Here is a 24,901-nt window from a genome sequence, read left to right as displayed (position 1 = left end):
TGGGAAGAAACTGTCCCTTGCATACAGTCAGACAAACAAATTTAATGAAGTAATTGGTCATTTAAATCATAATTACCTCCCCCGTCGCCTGGTGGCAGTTCGGGTGTCTCTTCAAAATCGCCTCCATTCGTCCTTTGGAGAGCTTTGTGCTCACAGGAAACTGAAGGAAAAGGCAGAAATGACCAACCAGACATAGCGATAAGGGAACAGACCTCAGGAACCTCATGCTGAATTCAGTGCTCAGGTGAGCTTCTCCTTGGGAAAAAGGACCTTGCCCAAGACCTACCAGAGCCTCCCTCTGTCTCTTCTTCTTCTGTTATCCTTCACACACCTCCTTTCTCCATCTCATTGTTCTGTCACCACACACTGTTGCTTCTATACCGGGAAGGACTGGACATTTCCATGAATCCCTGGGCTTCCCTCTTGGGCTTTTTCTCCTCCATGGCTCTTCCTCGCTCTCTGTCAGTTTTCCTACTTCCTGCCTCAGATCTCTTGCATTCCACATGGTAAGTCCCAATCCTACCAGCTCTGTCTGCCTTTCCCTGTTCTCACTACTGAAATATATTTGTTGGATGAGGGCCTTCTTGCACTGGGCCCTGATCTACTGGCCTGGGTACCTGAACACCCCTTGGGTTCCCCGGTGTGAACTCTGCCTCAGTGATCCTGGCCACCCTGACCCTCGGCCAGCCCCACACGACCATCACCATGGTCCCTCCATTTACGTAACTACTTTGACCTGGTAAAAGACCCCTATACACTTCAGTGCTTCTATTTCCTTATCTATAAAATAGGAAGAAGCAACAGTTTGTCTCCCTAAATGCCTAAGTTTGTGGAGATGAAATGACATCTTCTTTGCCAAAATTCTTTGAGAAATCACAGTGACATAATAAAAACCATTTGACAAAAATTATAATTTAGAGTGGAGAGCAGTTGATCTGAAGTATGACCATGTTTCTCTTGGGCTTCTTCCAAAATTAGACACAAAATAATAACATTATCAATAATTAGGATAATGCTTAGTTTTTATTCTCTGGAGAAGCTAAAGGGTCGGTGGGAATAAATCCAAGTCTTTACTATGAATAGGTGTGAAAGACATCCCCCTTCTTCAGCATATCTCTCCCCAAATGTGCACCTGGGAACATTTATGTGATTCATGGGATTCCAGAACACACTGAATCTTTTCACTGTGGAGTGTGCTCAGAGTAGAATGCACCAGGAAACACCAGCTTGAAATTCAGCTGCCTGAATTTCATGATATTCCATGCTATCATGCAGCTCAACACTGGCAACCTCCCCCCTTCTTTGCTGGGCTCACATCTCGGTGAGGAGCACAGGCTTCCTGAGGCTCTTCATCATCACTGGTCTCCCAACAGGCCTTGCTATCCTCCGCAGAAAGGAATGAAATCTCGCAGAGAGCTCAATTTATGACCAAGGAGATAGCATAGCAAGAAAATAAGAAAAACCAAGAAAGCCTGAGAAACTGGAATGCCCCATTCCCCAAGACAACCTGACCTGAGGTTATGTTCACTTCAGTAGCTTTCCCTAGAGGCTGAGAATCATTCACCCATCATGGGAACATCTTCCTCTTCTTACTTACACATCATCCTTTTTCTATTCTTTCCTTTTCTGTTTGATTCTGTAAATCTAATTTCTCCCTGCCTCAGTTTCTGCTGTTGTCTCTTGGAGCTTCTCTTTCTCTTGGTGCGTTTCCTCTCTTGTTCTCCGTTCCTGCGACTTTCCGCCTTGTTTTCCCTGACACTGCCCTTCCTCCTCTATCCCTTGTCTCTCAGTTATTCCTGTCTAGCTTTCTCTAAAGAAAGGCCTCCCCGAGGTGGTTTGTGTTAAATAGGATTTAACCAGAATGGAGGAATGAAAGTAGAGGGCAGTGGAGCAGAAAGACAGTTCTAAATAAGGCACATGAAAAGATTCAGATGTGAAGGAGATATTTAACAATTAAAATCACTGGGGAAGAAATTCTCTTCTATCGTGAATTAATAGCGTTAGCAGGCAGGTGATGAGGCTGAGGAAGTAGGCAGTGGCTTATTGTGGGGGCCACCCTGGACCCCACTGAAAGAAACTTTTATTTAATCCTTGGTGTATTAAGAAGTAGGGAATACTTCTTATTGTTCCTAAGTGGGAAAATAATACAATCTAATTTTTATTTTCAAATATCCCCTTTAACTGAAGTGCAAATAATGCACTTAATGGGAGTAAGTTTAGAGGGAGGAGGGAGGCAGAAGGCGGCCGCTGAGAACCATGATAGTGACAGAGACATGGATTAGAGACTCGACTCTGGGGGCAGGACAGATGGACAGGTGGGAGATATTCTGAAGGAGAAATGACCACGTTGGAGGAGAGACAGGCATGCAATTGAAGGCCAGAGGAGTCATGGGCAACTTCTACGTTTCCAACTTGAAAAAAACATGGATGAGCAGTGATCTATCATTGAGGGAAAGAACACCGAGGGGTTAGATCTAGCTTGAACGGTGAAGAATGAACAATGCTCTCAGTTCAGGGTGTGCCAAGGTTAAGGCTCTTGGAAGAACTCCAGTGTAGTTATCTATCCAACCCCTGCCTTCAGGTCCATGGATAAATGAGCTCTGAAGATGATCTGGGGTGGAGATTTGGTCTTGGGAATCACTGCAGTATTGGGGGAGAGGCCTATTGCAATCTGACATCTTGTAAGTGCCGCTTTGATAACTAGGAACAGTTTCATATGGAAACTCACACTAATGTTGTCAGCCCTTGTGCCCAAAGGTGCTTCTATCCAGTGCTCTGGCCCCGAACCTGCAGCATCCCGACCTGTTCCTCTGCCCCTGGTCCCCCATTTGCCCTTCCCCTAGTTTCCATCTGTTCTGCTTCTCTCGTAGTTTGCCTTTGCACCTCCCCGGCTTTCCCCACAACCTAGTATTTATTTTCCACTCCTCATTGCTCTTTCTGTATATTTTTCTCTCAATTTTTACCTCTGATCCTTGAGCCATTTTTCAGTTTATCTCCTCTCTGCTACGTCTCCCACTTCTTCCCTGTCCATCACTGTTTCTCCCACTTTACCTTGACCTTCTGTCTCTCTGAGCGCTGGTGTCCTCCTGATTCCCCTCTCTCGCTGTCTCCAGCACTCAGGGCTTTGACTACAGTACGAGGGACCTCCCACTGGCCAGCTACGGGGGGACAGTCTCCCACATGGACACACATGGCACGCTACCTCCAAATTCCTTTCAACTGGTCTCTGAAGTTAAGTGAAAATTGTGCCCCTTCCCCACCCTTGAGGGTAGGAGTTTATGTTCCTTTTGGAAAACTGGATCCATTTGTGTGATTTGTCCTATATTACCCCGAGCTCTCTTTTCCTCTTTCTGTTTCTATATTCTCCAACAATGAGCACTCTCTCTACTGAGGAGCTCAGACTCCTTTTCTCATAGGCTCTGTCACATCTGTGGGCAGGTAAGGGCAGATAGAAGGAAGGACTAGCAGAAGCCTGGGATCAGAGACAAAATGCGAGTTTTGCTCCCGCAGAGACAAGAAAACAAAGATTTAATACAGAATTGTAAGTTGTATGAGAGTTACCTGGTCCCTCATAAGGCAGTAAGCTGGGTGTCTCTTCCAGTGTTCTGACACTATTCATTTGGAGACGTGAGGGTTCACAGGACTCTGAAAAGGGGACAAGAAAATGGCAGGACTCAGACAGTGACCAGAGAAGAGACCTCTGTGTGCTGAAGCTGAACTTGGCTGTCCAAGCTCCAAGGACCCCAGCTGGGGCTCACCAAAGCCTTGCTCACCTCTTTTTCATTGTGATGCACCTAACTGAAAGGTAAAACAGCTGTTTTCCTAATGAAGCAGTGGTGCTTACTAGCCATTTTCAACACTTGGAACATTTCCACCATGGCAGACAGTTCCCATGTGCTGATTTCAAGTCTGTTTCTGCCCACTGTAAGCGATCACTCTTCTGATGTTTATCACCATTAATTAAGCCCTTCCTTTCTGGAACTGTACTCGTCTGTCCTGACGCTCACATAAGTAGGGTCACACAGCATGTACTCAATTGTGATTGGCTTCTTTTGCTCAGTGTACGTCGGACTCTTGAACAACACTCACAACAACCTTATTTTAGATATATAGATTTATGGATATAGAGATTGACAGTTTCAATTTACACACTGGAACACAGAAAGTAAGTAAATTGCCGAGGTAGAGCCAGATGTGAAGCCCGGCAGTGAGGTCTCAGCATGTTTGCCCTTCACTTGTGTGTGGGAGAAGGTTCGAGTCCTAGACCAGTCATGTGACCTTGCACAAATCACTAACTATCCTCACGCCTCCGTTTCTTCCCTTGGAAAGTGGGAATAACAAACCCTCATAATAGGGTTATAATGAGGAGGACTTGTAAAGGGTATCTGGGTTAGAATACCTTAGCAAGAAATCATAATTTTCAGCATTAATGCTGTAGGCATTATAATTTAATGATCAGTTATTAGTGATAATATGAGCAAAAGGATGATCGAAAAGCTGGAAACGGTGGCTATTGGTTACGAGGATACATAGTTCATTTATGAGCAATAGAAAAGTTGCTTCACGGGAAGGGCTGACCTTACACCCAGCGGTCTGAGAAAGGTTGGTGTTGCTACTGTTGTCGCTGTTGTGATTACTGCCCTTTATTCTCTTCTCCCCCTTACACTCTTTTCCATTTTCCTCTTTCTTTTTTTTAAGTAGGCTCCATGCCTAGCACGGAGCCCAATGCGGGGCTTGACCTCACGACCCTGAGATCAAGACCTGAGCTGAGATCAAGAGTCAGATGCTTAGCCGACTGAGCCACCCTGGTGCCCCTCTCTTTCTTTCTACCCAGCGCCACTCCTTCCATGTTCTCTTCTGCACACAATTACTACTCAATCTCCCTCTCTTTTCTCTTACTATGGGAAGCATTTGCAGCAGTTCCTTCTTGGCTTTCTCTTTGGGTCTGCCACCTGGTGCCAAACCTCATCCCTTCCCAGATCCACTGAATTCCTAACTCACAGTTACCACTGTCAGCCCTTCCCCTTAATTGTGCCTCATGGTCACAGTAAGATCTGCTCTTGTGGGTTCCTGTTCTATCTTCTGAGTGGTCCTATCTGCCTGGCAGCATTTTTGGATTCCACAACGGGTTGGTTAGTTAGAATCCCATACAACCCACCACCAGCCTGGCTCCCCATCGCATCCCCACTGTCTCCTTCTGCACCCCTCCCCAGGGGGTACTCTCCACCCAGGAGCTCCCCCTGATCTCTCCTCGCCTTTCCTCTCAGCAGATGAGAGAACAAATCTCTGTGGAGTCACAGGTACCTAGCTCACGGGGTATTTGTAAGTGGAGCATCTCCTTTGTCTCTTCTTCATTAATGGCTTCATAATGGAAGTTGTCATAAATCACTGGGAAGAGGAAGGAAAGGTAGTTAGAGACCTCTGGCAGTGACCAGGAGCTTATTCTCACAACTATATACCTGGCTCACCCCTGACTCCGGCAGTTGAGCGGGAGCCTTCCAGCCTTCAGGGAGCCCTGGGCTTCAGCATGTCTCATGGGACCAGAGACTGATGCTGCCATACATCTCACAAGGTTTAAGAAAGGATGGACGGTAGAAAAGTTGTAAATAGTTCAATGAACTCTTTAGAACAATGAAAGCTAATTTAAAATAAGTAATATATATGGAATATATTTTGTAAATTCTACATGCAACTAGGAATAGAGAAGAAGCAGAGGGATTTCATCAGGAGAAAAGTAAGTTTATAGAGAAATAGACTTATATAAAAAAGAGAGCCCCAACATCTTTTAAGGATGGAGGTTTTAAAGGAAATAAACAGAGAAGCAAAGAAACAAGAGAGAGAGAAGAAAGAGAAAAAGAAAGAGAGAGAGAGAGACAAAAAGAGGAAAGAAAGAAGGAAGGAGGGAGGGAGGAAGGGGACCTTAGATTAGGGAAGGAAGATGATCTGGTTACAAAAAGCCTAACAGTGAAGAGGAACTTGCATTCCCCTGGGGTGGGACGGGTGGGGAGAGATACAGGAAACAACAACAAAAAGACACTCTGTAAGGCACAAACAAGAAGTGAATATCGTCTGAAAGACCCAACTGAAAGTGAATATCATAGCTGTCACCAGGGACCCAGGATGTGGTAACAACAAGTGCAGGAAAGCAGCCCAGGGCGCCCCGCTTCACAGCTGCGTTGCAAGGCAACACAACCGAAGACAGATGGAAAAGCAAGACTCACAAAACATGAGGGAAAAAAATCCAAGAAATAGAGAACGACGCTGAGCAAGAAAGACCGATGATGGGAGCACACCTCCTGGAGGCAGCACCTACTAAAGGGTGAGGGCAGTAGGGTAGGCGTGAAGGTAGAAAGGCTCTCTTGGCACAAGAGATGCTTCTGCCATCCCCAGGACACACTGACTTCTTGTCCAGGCAAACTCTGGAGGAGGACATGGGGATAAATGCTGGGTGAGTCAGAGGTCTTGAGAACACAGGGGGTGGCCCAAGTGCAGGTGTCTCTCCGCAGGTTGCACAGCCCTCCTACCAGCTTCTTGGCTTTGGACCACTGACCCCGGCTCCCTTGGACAGCAGGGTCTAGGAAGCACCAGCAACAACCTCTCAGTGGGTGTCGGGGGGTGCGGTGAGCCTCAGCATGGGGAGCCCCAGAAACTAACACATTTGGTGTGGGTGCCAGGGTCCAAGGAAGGGGATCCCCACAGTCCATGGAGAGGACTAGAGCCTCTGAGATGTGGGCAGTAATGATAACTGCCATTCCTTCATACCCATGACCTTGGGCCATCCTGGTTCCACATATAATACTGACTTAAAATTTATGACTGGTATTTGATTTCCTTTATTCCTTTTTCTGACTTGGATATATCATAGCATGGAAATATTATAGCTTTTCTTTTAATCAAGGTATGGTTTTCACAAATCGGCACATCCCATTCTTTACATTGACTTCTTTCACTTTTTCTCTGCTTAAAAATCCTTCATTATCTCCTTATTTCCCAAATAGTAAACTTCAAATTTCTTGGCACTGGGTGTCAGACCCTCAAAACTCCCCAAGAACTTCCCTTCCCAGAATTAGCTTCCAAACACTCCCACCCGGGCTGTATTTTCAGCCACACTTTTCTGCCAGCCCCCTGGTCCTTTCCCAGCTGCTGCTCCCCCAGTCCTCTCTAGTGACTTTTCCACTGTTTGTCTGGAGAAGTGAGTTGGCGCACAACTGCACCAAATGACACCTTTTCTAAGATAAAGAAAATCTTTTTATCTTTGAACATGACTACAGGTAACAGAGAGGCTTCCTCCCCTTTCCGACGAAAGCACATAATTCATGCCTTCCCCCCACCCCAAAAAAAGTAGAGACTCAAATCCTACATTTCTCAGCACCAAATTCAGGTCCTGGCCGAGCAATCATTTGTGGGGTTACTCAGCTAAACGTCTGTCACCCCCACTGGTTGTAAGTTCCATGAGGACACAGGTCATGTGCATTTTCTTCACCACTGTATTCTGTCCGTGCCTGCCGTGGAGCAGTCGCTCAATAAAATGACTGTCAAATATTAATGAAGATTGAATGAATGAATCGATTAATGAGATGGGCTCGAATCCCCCAAAGTTGTTGAAAGCTATAATTACCATTTTGGAAGCTTCTGCAAATCTCAAGTAAGTCAGGATAGGCCTTTAGGTTAAGATTGCTGAACAGTGCATCCAGAACTGTCTTGTCAAATGTCTTCTCCAGTTCACTGAGCACATCATAGACCACTCTTTCCACTGGGACATGATTTCTACAAGCTTCTTGAAAATGCTTAAAAACAGTGAATGGAGAATTATGTAGCTATGGATTTACAGGTTATAGAAGATACAGATCACAACCCAGACCATCTGTTCTCTTGTGAAATGTTAGAATGTCACACATGTTTGGATGACTTCTTAAATATCCCCCATCACAAAAATAGACTCTTATTTGAACCTCTCTGACATTGCTGCACACTTGAGGGAGGAATTTTGAAGAATAAATGTGGCTTCAAAGTCGAATGATTGTGGGGGCTTTAAAGAGCCTGGCCGGGATGCTTCAAGAGTGGCCCTGACTGGTAATGAGAGGCCATTCTGTTGACCGGACAGTAACCACTGCCCTTCCCCCAGGACCGACCTGGCCTGAAGGGCTCCAGGAATTCAGGGGACCACTCTCCCCTGCAATGAACGTGGCCAAAGGGCAAAGAAAATCCATGAAGACAAAGAGAAGGCTTGTCTTCAGTGTCCCCAGGAAGACCCATCATTAACCTTCACCTGTGTTCTAGGGCTCCAGAACTGTCTAAGGAGCAAGAAATGATTGGGACAGAGAGCAGCAAGCATTTGCCTCTGGATTTATCCTAACGTGACCCAACTTGCCTGTGAGTTTCAATCATCTCAGGTTCAGGTGTGTCAAATAAGAGGGCTTTGTAATGAAACGTTGCCCAGTTCACTCATTTGCCTTTAGTTACTGTTCCCCGACTGTATAAATGTACCTAAGATGCACTGTAGCTACGTAGCAACCCCAGTCCCTATCCAGCTACATCTCCACTGCCATGCCCTTCCCCCCACATTTCCTACAGAAGAAGGAATGTTCTCTGTGATGCTGTTTCTCCTGTCACCTCCTAACTTATAGGATGGTGGCAGTCTCCACCCACAGAAGGCCCCTGGGCCGAATGATTGCACCCTGCAGTCTGGCATAGCATCGGTGGAGCTGGGTATCATAAGGAAAGTCTCTTCACTTACTTGATACTTGTGCTCGGGGATAAAGCCACGGTCTCGGAGGCCCATAAGGAGAGGAAATGGCTTATTTATTGCACTCGCGATCTCCACCTTATTCTCTTTGAAGAGCTTAAAAATAAACTCATAGAAAACCTGCTCCTCTGGGGTATGGTCTTCTGGGTTCTGGTTCCCTGTGAACATCCTGAGAAACAAAGACATAATACAAAAACTGAGTTTCCAAGAGGCCTCCCTCTCCCACTCCCCCTGCTTGTGTTCCCTCCCCCGCTGTGTCTTTCTCTGTCAAATAAATAAATAAAATCTTAAAAAAAAAAAAAAAAAAGACTGCCGTCTCCATGTAGGAAAAAATTCACGAATAGGCCACTTTCAGACTGGAACTGCACCATCAGCTCTGTGGGGCTCCAGCCTGCCAACCCACATGGCAGATTTTGGAATTGCCAGGATCCATATTCATGTGAGCTAATTTCTTTTTTTTTTTTAAGATTTTATTTATTTATTTGAGAAAGAGATAGCAAGAGAAAGCATGAGCTGGGGGTACAGGGAGAAGCAGGCTCCCTTGCTGAGCAGGGAGCCCAACACGGGGCTCCATCCCAGGACCCTGGGATCATGACCTGAGCCCAAGGCAGACGCTTAACCAGCTGAGCCACCCAGGCGCCCTCAAGCTAATTCCTTATAATAAATCTCTTTTACACACACACACACACACACACACACACACGTTTTGTCTTTTCTGTTTCTCTGGAGAACCCTGACTAACACAGACTGTTTTCAAAAGAAGTTCACAGACAAAAAAAATAAAAACCAAATAAGATAATATTACAGAATCTACCACTGAACAGCAAGGTTTTTTATAAACAAGGTATGCCTGATTTTTTTTGCCTTTTTCTATGTATCATTGTATTTATAATGTGTCCATATTGATATTTTTAAGTCAAATCAGTGCACTTTAATTGCTGTGTAATAATATTTTATATAAATATAGACAATATTTACCTATTAATCCTTTACTGGTAAGTGTTTAGGTCTATTCCAATTTTTTGTTATTATGAGCAGTATTTTGGGGAACATCCTTGTTTATATCTCCTTATGTGCCTTATGTGCACATAACAAGAATTTCTTTAGCTTATGTACCTAGAAGTGAATTGTAGAGTAATTGGGTATACTACCTTCAAACTTTCAAGTTGCTAAGTTCTTTTTCAAAATGATTGATTAGTTTACAGTCCTGCCAAGATTTCATGAGAGTTTTTCTCTGTACCTTTGTAGACCGTAAGTATTGTCATACTTCAAAATTTCAGTCACTATGGCTGTAAAGTCACTTAATTTTGTTTTCGCCTATATTAGGAAGTATTTTCTGCAGTTAAAAGAATACACGTAGCACATATGATCTGGCATCAAGGCAGAAAAGGTCTCTCGAACTGTGCCCCAGGGTTCTTTCCCTTTATCCTGTTGTGTCTGGTGTGTTTCTTGAGATTCCATGGTATATTACATGATTAAAATTACTGACCATTGGGGCACCTGGGTGGCTCAGTCGGTTAAGCAGCCAACTCTTGATTTCGACTAAGATCATAATCTTCGGGTGGTGAGATCAAGCCCCACGTCAAGCTCCAGGCTTAGTGTGGGGTCTACTTGTTCCTCTCCTTCTGCTCCTCCCTCTGCTCATGTTCTCTCTCTCTCAAAATCACGGACTTAGATGAAACCATGTAATGAATGCTATTCTGCTACACAGTATCCTGTAAGCAGAATTCTAAACTGAATATTCTCTGCCTAGAAAAAAATCCTACTCTTTTTCAAGAATAGCTTGGTTATCACCTCTAAGAACTTTTCCTCACATTCTCCTGTCTAACATGTTCCCTAGTCTGTTTGCCTCCATTAGACAGAGCAAGATCATTTTTGGTTATTCCAGATTGTTCATTGACCCCACTGTGTGGTATCATAAACAAGTACAGTAAGGGATAGTTTCGCAAAAGCCTGTTCAATTTGCCCATTTCATAATGGGTGTGCACAAAGGCAAGTGCAGGCTCTGGATGCAGATTACTTGAGGTCAAATCCTGGCTGTGCTTCTTACTTGCACTAACCTTGGCCAACTTTCTGAGATTCAGTTGCCTGATGTGACACAGGAGTAGTGATAGTATCCATTTATAGGATTTGGGGAAGCTTGAACAAGACATGTGTGTTGAGTGTGTAGAGCAATTGAGCAGCAAATCTTCTTAGTGAACAACAAATAGAAGAAATCTCAAGGAAGGTGTGCAAGAGGTAGATCTCTCGCACCCATCTGCAACTGCAGGGGCAAGCATCGCATACCACATGGTAAAGTTAGGTCAAAGATGCCCCTCCCGTAAGGTTTCAATTAACAGTCACAAGAATATATGTTTTTCTCTGGTCTAATATAGAGACTTGTGTGTATATTCAAAAGTATGGCTCATTGTTCTGTATCTAAACCTGCCCATGTAAGTGTTATCTATACATGGAGACCTGTAAGACCCCTGGATTCCAAACATTATGGTCAAGCTTGGGAAAAGTAATTTTTAAATGCAAAAGGCTTTGTAATTCTGATTCTTACTCGATGAATGATTCCCCTGGCTGATAATGTCTTGATCAACTTCTCTGTAATTCTAAAAGTTGTAAACACTTGTAAGATTTTTCTATCCCATATTAAGAGAGTCATTAGGACTTCCCATTATACATATGCATTAGAACAGAATGAAACCCATTCCTTCCCTGAATTCCTTTAAAAAAGAAAAAGACTTCTGGTTAAAGATAGTTGACCCAAGACAAATGCTTTGCTCCCCTCAGACTAGAGGGCTCCCTAAAATGAGAGTAAAGGAATTAAAGGCACTATAACTGAGGGAAGGGCTTTAGGTGAGAAACTGAAACCAAAGTCTGAAAGAGCAAAAGTGGTTTGAGTGCTAACTGCTATCGCTGGTGGCCAAGGATCCCGGGGGCGAGGAAAGGGTCCAGAATGTCCTGCAGCCCCTGAGAGGCAGAGGGGCCTGGGAGGGAGACACAAGCGTAAGCCAGCAGGATTAATTGAAAGGCAAAATACTAAATGATCTGCTCCCCTCTGATGCCCCCATGCAGCGCACCCACATCCAGGCAAGAGACTAGAGGTTGCTTCTTAAGAAAAATATAGATGACTCAGGAAAAAAAAAAAAAGGCCTTCACCCTCAGGCATTTGGGATTCACGCAGCCAAGACCACAGGTTTTCAAGCCCATCTCATTAAATGGAGTTGAAAACTAGCTCTTGAGTGCCTCACCTTTAAGTAGGAACAAACAAGAGGCCACACGCATTTGTGCAAACCTATCACAGGAAGGAGTAGAACCCACATGAGCAAAGAACAAAAATCACCCCAGCATACATAGAAATAGTGCTGGGGACAGAAAAGAGTTTCCAGAAAACAAATATATTGTCATACGGATAGGAGAATATATTTTGTCCAGGATGACATGAAGAAAAGATCAGATAATAAGACAGCAGTTCTGGAAATTTGAAATGGTTGCTAAAATTAAAAAAGAAAAGAAAAAAGGTAGTTAAAATGGTTGTAAATAAGAAGAGAATTTTCCCAGAACATAGCAGCTGTAAAAGGGTGGGGGGACCAACCAACTAAACTTAAAACCATAAATGTCTAAAACAGTTATGCAAATCTATAGATTCAGAGGTAAAAGGAAATGACTAAAAAATATACATCCTGTTCAGTTATTCATGTGTGAAGGCAAGATACTTGTGCAAGGTGCACTGTGCTGAGCAGAGCATAATGTACACCCGAAACTAATGTAACATCATGTGTCAACCAAACTTCAATTAAAACAAATCATTGTGCAAGGGCTCAGAAAATATTTCACTCCTGCACCATCTGTGTTGGTCACACAATTTTCATTAATTTTTTTTAAGATTTTATTTATTTATTTGAGAGACAGAGCACAAGCGGGGGGGAGGGGCAGAGGGAGAGGGACAAGCAGACTCCCCACTAAGGCAGGGCTCCACGCAGGGCTCAATCCCAGGACCCTGGGATCATGACCTGAGCCCAAGGCAGACGCTTAATGACTGAGCCACCCAGGCGTCCCGGTCACACAACTTTCAATGCCATGTTCTTTACTTCTGGGCAAAGGCAAGATTGCATCTCCCTGCTTCCTTGGACTGATAGGTATCACTTTGGCAGAATTCCACGCTAACCCCTGATTAGCCTTGCTCACTTCTCCTCTGTTACAGTGGCTGTCACTTCAGATGTCATTTCAGATGGCAGCTACTCCTCAGCCAAAGACAGAGTCCAAAGTGAGGGTTCCCTGAAGCAGAGGCCAGTGACCCACTGAGATTTTGGAATCATTGTTGCAATAGAATAATCTATTCCATTCTTACTGACACACTCTCTAGGACAAATTATTTGATGATGTACTACAATAAAAGAATTAAGAGATCAAAGTTAATTAAGAAAACAAAACCAGCAAAATTTTGTTATAAAAGAAGTGGAAGGCATCACCAAAACCCGTTAAAATAGTGATGCCTAAAGCCCATAAATTTTATTTGAAAACAAAAGTACATCTCAAAAATTATTTTTTTAATTTTTAAAAGATTTTATTTATTTATTTGAGAAAGAGAGATCACAGGGGGACAAGGAGAAACAGACTCCCCACTGAACAGAGAGCCCGATGCGGGGCTCCTTCCCAGGACCCTGAGGTCATGACCTGAGCAGGGCAGAAGCTCAACTGACCGAGCCACCCAGGTGCCCCTCAAAAATTATTTTAAAATAGTGATTCTCAAAGTATGGTCCAGGAACCCCTGGGATTATGTAAGACCCTTTCAGGTATGACCAGCGTCGAAACAGTTTTCATAATAGTACTAAGATATTATTAACCCTTTTTGTCTCTTGTCCTGTCACACATGTACAGTGGAATTCCCCAGGGAATACATGTTCTGTGGTATCACAAAAGATTGAATGCAGAGCTGATAGGAGAATCCAGCTGTCTTCTACTGAGCCAACTATTAAAGAGATCTGTGAAAATATAAAGCATTGCTAATCTTCTTACTAATTTACTTTCTTTTAGAAAACAGTTATTTTTCATAAAATATGTCATTTATATTAGCAGGTAATGAGTTCATTATTTTTTTTAATGAACAAATAAATATTTAAGTGCTCAAGGTTTTAATTCCTAATATGGCAAATATCCATTGATATAATCTATACGAACAAAAGCTAGCTTTGGGAGTTCTCACTAATTTCCCATTCTCAAATGATCTAAGAGATAGCTGTTTGTTCAAAGTAATAATAACAACTATGTGATGAGAGCATTTGGATTAGCAAAATGAAAACAGCAATGTTGGTAAGGACAGGAGGGGAAAGTTTGTGACATTCTGTTATAAGATGCACGCATCTCCCATAAAGCAGGATGGTGTAATTTGAAAACATGGATATGAAGAAAATAAATGGTATCAAGCAAAGTAAAAATAAATAAGTAAATAAATAACTAACAGATATGACTAGTTGTAAATATATATATATATATATATATATATTGCAACCTCTAGGGAAAGCACTAAAAATGTTTTTTTTAAAGATTTTATTTATTTATTCATGAGAGACAGAGAGAGAGAGAGAGAGGGGCAGAGGGAGAAGCAGGCTCCCAAGGAGCAGGGAGCCCAACGCCGGACTCGATCCCAGGACCCCAGGATCACGACCCGAGCCGAAGGCAGACGCCTAACCATCTGAGCCAACCAGCACTAAAAATGTTTTAAAAGAAACATCATTCATATGCTAGCGGGGAAGAGAAAATGGGGTCATAAAATGTTCAATTAAAATCATAAAAGGCAGAAAAAGAGGGTGCCTGGGTGGCTCAGTTGGTTAAGCGACTGCCTTCGGCTTAGGTCATGATCCTGGAGTCCCGGGATCGAGTCCCGCATCGGGCTCCCTGCTCAGCAGGGAGTCTGCTTCTCCCTCTGACCCTCTCCCCTCTCATGCTCTCTCTCTATCTCATTCTCGCTCTCAAATAAATAAATAAAATCTTTTAAAAAAAAAGAAAGAAAAAGAAAAAGTAGAATCAAAGACAAGAATAATGAATAAAAACATGTAGATATTAATCCAGCTACACAAATACTCTAACTGTGAATGATCTCAATATAACAATTAAAAGACAAAGATCAATAGAGTGAAAAAAACAAGACAAAAAAACCACCCAACTATATGCTGTCTATAAGAAAGCCGCCTGAAACATAAAAACACAGGTAGAATCGAAGTGAAGGGATGGAGAAAGATTTACCATGCCTACATTAATCAAAAGAAAGCTGTAATAGTTATATTAATTTCAGACAAAGCAGACTTCAGAATAAGGAACATTGTCAGAGCTAAAAAGGAGCATTATCTAGTGATAGAGAGGTCAGTTTCTCTAGAAAGACACAGGAATCCTAATGTGCATGCAACTAACAAAGTAGCATCAAAGTACATGACCCAAAAATTGATAGAACTACGAGGAGAAATAGACAAATCCCCTACAATTGTTGGAGACTTCAATGCCCCTATTTTAGTAATTAATAGATCAAGCAGGAAGAAAATCAGTAAGAAAATAGTTGACTTGAACAGCACCATCAATCAACCTGATCTAGTTGACATGGATAGAATATTCCACTCAACAACAACAAAATACACGTACCCCTCAAGCTCACATGGAATATTTACTAAAATACGCTGTATTCTGGGCTATAAAACACACTCTAAAAAATTTTAAAGATAGAAATCGTTTAAAAATATGTTCTCAGAGCATAATGAAATAAAAGTAGAAATAACAGATAGCTGGAAAATTCCCACAAATACTTGGAATTAAAGAGCACACTTCTAGGGTTAAAGAAGAAATATCAAGAGAAATTATAAAATATTTTGAGCTAAATGAAAATGAAAACACAACTTATTAAAATTTATAGGATGTAGCAAAAGCAGGGCTTAGAGGAACATACACAGCATTGAATGCACAATATTAGACAAGGAGAAAGATCTAAATGAATAATCTAAGCTTCCACCTATAGAAACTAAAGAAAAAAGAGAAACTGAGACCTAGTACAAGCAGAAAAAAATAAATCAGAAAAATTAGAGTAGAAGTCAATGAAACTGAAAATAGGAAAATACTGGAGAATATCAATGAAGTCAAAAGCTGATTTTTTGGGAAAATCAATAAAATTGATAAACCTCTAGAAAAGCTAACCAAGTAAAAGAGAGGAAGACAGACATTACTACTATCAGAAATGAAAGAGGGGGTCATCACTATTAATCCCATGGACCTTAAAAAGATAGAGAAATAATACCATGGAAAACTCTATGACCAAGAATTTGATAGAAGATGAAACAGACAAATTCCTCAAGAGACACAAACTACCAAAGTTCACACAAGGAGAAACAATCATCTGAATAACCTATATCTGTTAAAAGAATTGAGTCAATGATTAATAGACCTCCCCAAAGGGGTGCCTGGGTGGCTTATTTGAGCACCTGACTCTTCATTTAGGCTCAGGTCATGATCTCAAGTTTGTGGGATCAAGGCCAACATCAGACTCCTCGCTCAGCGTCAAGTCTGCTTGAGATTCTCTCTCTCCCTCTCCCTGTGCCCTTCCCCCCCACCCCCCACTCATGGGTGTGTGTGCATACACGCACGGGCTCGCTCTCTCTCTCTCTCTCTCTCTCAAATAAATAAATAAATAAATAAATAAATAAATAAATAAAATCTTAAAAAAAAAGATAGACCTCAAAAAAAGAAAAGCACCAGACCCAGATGGTATCACTAGTGAATTCTACAAAACATTTAAAGAAAAAATGATACCAGTCCCCTCCAATCTCTTCCAGAAAATAGAAGAAAAGGCAGCACTTCCCAGCTCATTTTATGAGGTCGGCGTTACCCCATCCTCACTTCTCAGTGCCTTCGTTTCCCTGCCTGGAGGCCAAGGACTGGCTGGACTCAAGCTTGCTCATCTCCCATCTCTCGGGACCAGGTGGAGGAGCAGCTGTGGGCTGCATCCTTGGCTGCCAGGAGGGAGGGTGCTGGGTGCTGGGTGCCGAGGACCTACCTTCTGCAGCTGCTGATGGCAATGCGGGTGCCTGGGTGGGGCCCGGCCAGCACCGGAGTCTGGGTTAGGGGATTTCCACACACTTCTACGTTGCTTTAATTTCTAACAAGAATGTGTTGAAGTCTTTGTCTTGTGTTTTTAGAAGACAAATTCCCTCCTTCCCTAGTCAAATGTGTAACGCCCCGCAACAGATAAAGCACCGCCTCCCTCCCCACCTAGTTGCATTTGTCAGTATTGGGTCTGCTTTCACTTCCCCTAACTCGTTGGTGTTCAGACGCCCTGCTTAGATGAGCTCTGAGCAGAACTAGCCCCCAGCTGCCCAGAAACAAGAAGTTTGACAACAGGCATCCAGTTTCAGCGTTACTTTTTCTAAAAGAAACTTTTCTGGGCAGAGTTGTCTTTTGGGGGCTGGGGTAGGGAGAGAGGAGGCGTGGGGGAAATGAGAGGATTCGTGGGGCATGGGAATCATGGAACCCTGCAGCAAGGCCTCAAGAGAACCAGGGAGGCCCACCCACGCCAGTCCAGCTGCATGGCTTTTGCAAGGAAATAAGAACATGACATGAGTCAACGTGGCTCCAAGTTTCCCCAGCAGCTAATCTGCTATGATTTAAGAAATCTGATTTCCCCAGTGTTTGTTTATGTGTAATCTTGTTCTGTCATACACCTGTGGAATGAGTCTGGGAAGACAGTCTACCAGGGTAGACGCTGACCTAGGGATCAAGGACAGGAGGTTAGGACCGACCTGCGGCTGAGCTGGCTGCCTCCACCCGCCGTCTGCCACCACCAGCCCCACGGGGTCGTGGAGCTGGCCCAGGGTCAACCTTGAGCAGACGTTTACCGCCTTTGTGCCTCCCCGGAGCTCTGAGGAGAAAGTCTACCAATTGGTTGACCTCTCCTGGGTGACACCCAAAGGGGAAAAGTGAAATCGCTGAACAGCGTGATGTGGCTGTACCAACACGAGGTCCCCCTGTGCCCAATCTCTAAGGCAGTCCTCAGCCCCGGGGAGGAGGAGCAGGGCCAGCTCAGTCTCCACAGCAGACAGGTCACTGTTCGTGCAAAGGGAAGAGTGCAGAAAAGTTGATTTCACTCAAATGGATCCAGGTTGCCTCGTGGTGAGGGGGCAGAATGTATGGGGGCAGGAAGTGAACCCCATGTTTGCCCCTGCCTCTCTCTGCTCAGGTGGTCGTGAGAGGGAAAGAAGGAAAGCCAGGCATTTCAGATCTGGCCGGGCACAGTACTCAGCCTGGACTGGACACAGGGCTGAGAAGAGCTGAAATGCTCAGCCTTATGAGGTGGGGAAGATGTTCCTCAAATTGCTGGAAAGCAGCCAAAGACGAGAGAAAACTCCCCACTCCTGCAACCCGAGGGAAGTGCAAAGTTTGACCAGAGAAGCCTGGTGTGCCATTCTAAGTTTTCTTGAATTCATGGGCACTTTACAAATGCAGCCAGGGTGATTAGAAAAAAACTGAGCTTCAACTCGTCCCTGAAATCGGGGCGACAGGCTTCCCACGGGATGGGGAAAGGGTTTGGAACTGACATTACCTAGACCTCAAAGGACCATGGGATGCTAGCTACCAAGTGCATCACATTTATGTTTGTACAGAATTTTTTTCACACATAGCCGGCCTTCATTTTGTAAAGGGTTTGAAGCAACTTACAAGAACACACCGTATCAGCATAAAGTTGGAAGAAAAAGAAACGGGAGCAAAGCGCAAACAAAATAAACAAAACTGGAGGACTAGAAATCCAGGTAGGACAGTGGATCCAAGACAGGCAAATGAGAGCCAGGGCATCTGCAGAATCCAGGGCCCCGCTCAGAGCAGTGGGCCAAAGCAGGCGAGGTCTGGGGAACCAGAAGCAAAGCAGGATGTTTCCAAAGTATATTCCACTGAATCCTGCTTATTCTGGCTCATTATAGATGTGCTAGAAATTTGCACAAATCTGTTTGCCAAGTATAGAGGGCCAGAGATATCTACCCTTCTGCCCACTTCTGCTCGCTCTTTCCTCCAAAGAAGCGAACGTCCATCTGGCTGGGACAGATTCCAGATTTGGGGATATTGATGAGGACATCTTCCCAGTGGATGGGGTCTACGTGCCTACCAGGTGCTGCGCACACCTGGGACTGCCCGTCACCACCCACTGCCTGTCCTTTGTCTCTCCCTCTCTCACGTTGTGGGGCAAATGGGCTGTGAAGCTGAGCCTTTGTTGGGCATGGCTGTCCTCTTCATGGGGCACAGTAGCCCGGATAAGGCCTGGCACAGACTACAAGAGCCCGCTGTGGTGTCTCCTCTCTCTCTCCTCTTCCTGCCCTTAAGCAGCAGGCAGACCCAGGCCACCACTCAGCGGGACGATGACATAAGTGTGCCAGCTTCTTTTGCTTGGAAGCACAAGGTCTTTGGCATTCCTCAGGGGAAGTCCTGTCAAGTTTACAAGAAAGCCCTACTTTGCAATATCATGCATTAGCCCAGATAACAATAGGCTGGAATTTAAGTTGTATCTTCCCCCTGTCTTGTTTTTCTCTACGTTCACTAGAGAACCAATCTCCCCGAGATAACAGATCCTGGACCAAGACCATCTATGCCCATCAGATAGTCGCTGGTTCCTAACACAGGGGTAGAGTTGTTTTCTTTTCCTTCCCTATGACCTGTGGGGTAAGAAGATTCTGGCCTCCATCCTGTCTCTGTTTTCTCATCCACATTTAGGCCAAGGAGGTGGGAATGTCTGAAGGCCAGTCAATGCTTTCTTTCGACCTGAAAAATTCCTCTCCATTTTGCTAAGTGTGCTAAGATCTGGCACTTGGAATCTGGGAGTGAAATGTAGAGTCCTAATCACAATCCAGTGCTAGAAGTTAATGTGTTACTTTGCCCCTATTTGCCAAAGTCTACCAAACTCCCATCTTTGAACACCAATGGGATGTCCACTACGTTTACGTCCAGGTAGGTCAGATAACCAAACTCAGTTTGAGCGTATTTCTGTGAAGATTCATTGCCCACAGTTCATTCTCTGGTACCAACTTTTAGTCAGTTGAAGTTTTGGGGTTTGAGTGATCAAAACTGACACTGGCTAACTCAGGCAGAAAAATCAATTTCTTAGACATATATTGGGTAACTCTCAGAATTTACAGGATGGCCAAAGACTGGGATAAGAAAATAAGCAGTCTGGGCAGTTAAGATCCCCAGCCTAGGTCATTCCATGGACCCCAGGTCATTCCATGGACCTCAGGTACAATGTGGCCATTGATTTGGCAAATGTGTTCTTTCCATTCTGGTTGGAAAGGAGGATCAGAAAGAGTTTTAGTTCCTGCATGACAGATAGGAACATTCATTTACAGTCTTGTCTTGGGGTTATATTAACTTACCTGCCCTTTGTCATAATATAATCTGAAGAGATCTGGATCACCTGGACATCCCATAGAACATCACACTGATCAGTTACATTGGTGACATCATGGTGATTGGACAGGATGAACAAGAGTTGACCAGCACACCGGCTAAAGAGGAATAAATTATTGACCCTCAATAACAGAGGTGAATCTCAAGAGCATTATGACGACCCCAAGAAGCCACACATCAAAATACACCTACTGCATGTTTTCATTTATGTAAAACTTTGATACCAGTAAAAAGAATCCGTAGTAATAGGAGGTACATCATGCTTGCCTGATGCTGGGGTTGGGGAGGAGGCTATCTGCAAAGAGTATGAGGGAACTTTCTAGAATGATGGAAATGATCTATATCTTAACTGTAATTAGGATTACATTTGTTAAAACTCATCAAGTTAAATGTACACTTTAAGACGAATGCATTTTATACCTCAGTAAAATTGAGCTAAAAAGGAATTATACATAATTTTAGTAAATTCTCAGTACACGTGTCATTGAAATAAACAGCGGAAGTTTTCCCATTATTACTGTATTCTCAAGCATGCGTGGCTGAGATAGAAACATCTTTTATCTTTATTCACATCTTTTTCTAGTTTAATCATTTCTGTCCGATCTGGCATTCTGTTTCTACTCCTGCTTTTTTTTTTTTTTTTTTTTTTTGGTGGCTTTGCCTAATCTATCTCTGGGCAGGTCTAAGGGAGGAGATTCTTGGTTACAGGCTGGGATGTCCAGTGTCCATGAGGGGGTCTTCCAGGGTAAGTGGAGGGCTTCAGGTAAATGAAGTGTGACAATTGTACAAAATGATCTGAATCCCTCTCGCTGCCCACGTCCCTGCACCGCACAGTGCTGTGTGCTACTGAGCACCACAGAACCCTCTCCTTGGCTGTGAGCATCACGTTGTGTCCTGGGCCTCCCTCCATTACCATGGGATTCCTGAGGCTCCTATGCTTCTGTCATTCTTACAGTGGTGACCTTCCCACACCAGGGCTGAGCCTGTTGCTCTAGAAAATGCTCGGGGGTGCTGGTGCCTCCATAGCAAGCATGGAAGGGCTCTCACACGAGCACGTGGGCCTTGGCTTCAAGGCTTCTTAGACCCCAGAACCCTTTCTCCCATCTTTTTTTTTTCCTAAGGAAAAAGCATGGGTGTCCTGGTAAGGGGAGCTCATGGGTAGAACACACTTGAGAATTATTGATTTAAATAATGTTAAACAGATTTCTGTGTTCTCACAGACCTTCCATGCCAATGTACGTAAGGAATCTATAAAGGGTGTGTGGAGGGGATATCCTGCCTTCCCTGACGTGGCTGTTCTCGAGTGTTCTCCTGGCCCCAGCTCTGCCTTAGACCTGACTTCCTCACATCCACGGCTCCCAAATGCCTGCCTGGCCCCTGATCACTTTCCTGCCCAGAGATCTGCCTACCTCTATGTGATTTCAGATTATATTCAGGTTCCCTTTTATCTCAACTTTCTTAGGAAATAATTTTATCCTGACAAATTACAGGCATTTCTGAGTCATCTCCCCTCCCCTCCGGTTTTTGTTTGTTTTTTTAAAGTTTGATGATTTCTAGTAAATTTATTCATTTGCATAACCATCACCCCACTTCAGTGTGGGAACATTTTAATGCCCCCAAAAGTACAGAAGTAAAACAAGTCCTGGGGAAATAGAAGTGGGTAGGGAAGCACATAGATGGTAGATTCCCAGTTCCCTCCCGTGGCCCCTGGGGCTGGACCGCTCTGCCTCCTCCCCTCTGCACACCCCTCCCCAGGCTGGTCCAGAAGGCACCACCCCCAACTCCCCCAAATGCCCGGGGAACCTCACAAGTGTCTGGACGGAGATGGAGGGAAGCAGCAGGCACTGTCTTCAGCTTCCTGCACGATCTGCTCCAAATACTTTCACTTTTCTTTTCTCCGGAAGCCTGGCCCTCTCTGCATGTGGCAAAGCACAGACTTCCTGTTTCACCCACTGCCATCTCCCTGCTGTTCTCTCAGTCTTCCAGGAGTGATCCCTGGCCCAGCCCCTGGACCGGGAAAGGGGCAGGAGCAGGTGGCTGACCCAGCATCCAGGTGGGTTTTTGTCTCAGCTGCTTTATTCTTTCTTTCGGTGATTGGGCTCTGATAGCTAATTTCCTGGCAGCAGCTACAGGGTGGAACCCAACTATTGAAACTGTGAGGCTCTCTCTTCGTAAAATATTGTCCTCCAAAGATAGAGAGCAATGTGGGATTTAACCAGAGACTCCGAAAAAGGGGGACAGACGTGGGAGTGGTGGGGGAGCAGAGACACAGCTCAATTCTTCTTTCCCTAAATTCTAGCCTGTTGTTGTGGATGGAACCAAGATTTGCTCTCTACTCTTCTCTTCTGTGCTTGGTGATTTGCACTCCGCCCCAAATGGGCAACTCATTTATTATCCATTGTGCAAGTGACTAGAGGTAATTGGTGGGAAAGAGACAATAAGGAGAGAACATTTAATTTCCTCTCCAGTGTTTCATGAACTTTATATATATATATATATATATTTTGAAGCACATTTATGATTGCTTCCTTGAAATAAATTCCTGGAAGTGGAATTTGGGACTCAAGGGAATATATACTTCAGAGCGTCTGACACTGATTGCTAAATTAGCCTCCAGAACATTTGGACCTTTTTACATTTTCACCAGGAGCATCTGTGATTATTGCTTTTATTCTTTACGTGGAACATTTTGATAGACAAACATTATTAAGTTGTCTTCTTTTGTACTGTCCCAACTACTAGTGAACTGCCATGTTTTTTATATATTTATTGCACACTTGACTTAATTGCCTATTTGTGTTTTGCTTTTTTTTCTATGTGAATGTCTTTTGTTTATTCGTTTTTAAGACTCCTTTACATGATAAAAATCTGAACGCTAGCACATGAGACCCAATATCATGCACTAGTAAAAAATGGGGCTTTAGTCAGACAAGCTCTGCTTTGCCAACCTTGCGCTAGTTACTTAACCTCTCTGTGCCTTGCTTTCATTCTTGAGAATTACAACAGATGAAGGATAAGGAACCTGGTGGATATTATGTTCGGAATGCTGTAGTATGATTAGTCATCCTAAATGTAGCCCCACGGCCACTTGCTCTTCTTACCACCTCTTCATTCTGGCTTTCTCTGGCTCTGTGCTGATCTTTGCAGTATTCGTCCCCGTATGATGGATTCTGTCTACATCATGGATGCTAGATTTCCCTTCCACCTGTTCTCAGTCTCCCAGGATTTCTTCACGATTATAGACCTCTTATGGCATCTTTTCTTTTCCAGTACTATTATGGATTATTCTATTTTTACAATATGTTTCTTTTTTTCTGTCAAACTTAAAGGATGTGGGAATGAGTAGAGAGAGTAGGGCTGCTCATTCTACCACTGGGATTAATCCTGGAAACAGTCATTACTTACAGTTTAATTTTCAGTCATACACAAAATGAAATTGGAAAGATGGGATCTCTGTTTGTTTCGTTGTAAAAAATATCTCTGGATGGTTGAACTTTTTGTTAGTACTCTTTTCTTGACAATTTGTCAGGAATATTATCTGTATGTTTTCTGCCTATTATAACATGGATATTTTCTCCCGGTCTATCAGTGGTTAATTTTTATAAATGTTGCGTGGGCATGGGAAAGGTGCATGTCTGTTCTGAGATATGAAATTGATACATATAATAAATTAGTTACTTTGCCTTTACTAATCATTTCTTTCACATCTTTCATGTCTGCTTATGTTTGGCCTGCTTGTGTGTCAAAGATTGTAGGTGGTTTACTGAATTTTCTAAATATTATCAGGTTTTCATCTTTCTACTCATTATTGGGTGGTCCCTTTTTATAAGCGCTGCTAGTGTTTGTGTTGAGCTGCCGCCCAGGCAATCTTAACTCCGTCCAACATTGCCACAGACCATAGAACTTAGGACCATAAACCTAGAAGCAGAAAGTTGGAATTTGTTTACCTCTACCACTTCCAAGTCGTGCGATTTAGGGCAACTTAGTAAACAACTCTATGTCTCAGTGTCCTTCACAATATAATGGGTACAATCATAGTAACCATCTTGCAAGCGTTTTGTGAAGACCAAATAAGTTGTTGCATGTGAAACCCTTAGAACAAAGCCCGGCACGTAGGAAGTACTCAATAGGTACTAGCTATTTTGAATATCTGTCTTATGTTTACCAGCAGCCCCTTTGGGATTTCAGCATCATCTTTTAGGTTACTTTCTGCCTCCGTGGTCACTGGGCATTGTCATTGCCTCTTATGCCCATGAGGCTTTGAGGCAGGAGTTGCTTTGCAGACCTACCAAGGTCTGCAAGGAGTAGACCAAGGGCTACTACCTTTGGTACCAGGATGCCGGTCTGAAGATGCCCACTGAGCACAAAGAGCAGCTCCCCAAGTTCCCAGAGTCTTTCCTCTCCTCTCATGCCTCTTTCATAGGATGTTCACCATGACCAGCGCCTTAGAAGAGGCTCTTCTCCAGCACTTCGTATACCAGAAGCTGGAGATTGCCTATGCCATATACAAGCCATTTCCCTTCCTCGAAGGCCTCCGAGACAGCTCCTTCATCACGGAGACAATATACCGGGTGAGTCGCGCTGCCCACTTTCCCATGGCAGCCCAGCCCCCGCCAAGAAGTCCCCATTACTGAGGTTTCAAACCCCAAGGCCCAGGGTTTCTGGAGCTCGGACGGCCTAGTCCCAAAGGCTCACTATCAGGGGAAGGCGGGGTCCCAGGGGCTGCCATAAAAATGA

At 43.9% G+C, this 24,901-nt stretch overlaps 2 protein-coding genes across 12 annotated transcripts in view; one reads left to right on the top strand and one right to left on the bottom strand.

Moving 5' to 3' along the window:
- Positions 1-22,070, bottom strand: part of SP140 (SP140 nuclear body protein) — a 61,648-nt gene extending 39,578 nt beyond the window's left edge. For 6 of the 11 annotated variants that reach the window (XM_027589248.2, XM_027589254.2, XM_027589257.2 and 3 more), the window contains exons 1-6: positions 16,616-16,756; positions 8,738-8,915; positions 7,619-7,787; positions 5,305-5,388; positions 3,562-3,645; positions 77-160 (exon numbers count right to left, since the gene is read on the bottom strand). In XM_027589248.2, the coding sequence (XP_027445049.1) occupies positions 77-160; positions 3,562-3,645; positions 5,305-5,388; positions 7,619-7,787; positions 8,738-8,915; positions 16,616-16,722 (706 nt within the window). In that variant the 5' untranslated portion in view covers positions 16,723-16,756. The other 5 variants (XM_027589253.2, XM_027589256.2, XM_027589252.2 and 2 more) reach the window with 5 other exon arrangements.
- SP110 (SP110 nuclear body protein) overlaps positions 21,992-24,901 on the top strand; it is a 39,033-nt gene continuing 36,123 nt past the window's right edge. The window contains 2 exon segments of the mRNA XM_027589262.2: positions 21,992-22,217; positions 24,588-24,735. Coding sequence (XP_027445063.1) covers positions 22,084-22,217; positions 24,588-24,735 — 282 coding nt within the window. The 5' untranslated portion in view covers positions 21,992-22,083.

The sequence above is a fragment of the Zalophus californianus genome, chromosome 3, assembly GCF_009762305.2.
Source record: "Zalophus californianus isolate mZalCal1 chromosome 3, mZalCal1.pri.v2, whole genome shotgun sequence".
In the NCBI taxonomy this organism is placed as follows: Eukaryota; Metazoa; Chordata; class Mammalia; order Carnivora; family Otariidae; genus Zalophus; species Zalophus californianus.
Note: the sequence above shows the minus strand (reverse complement) of the source record. Positions and strands in the feature narration are given on the sequence as shown.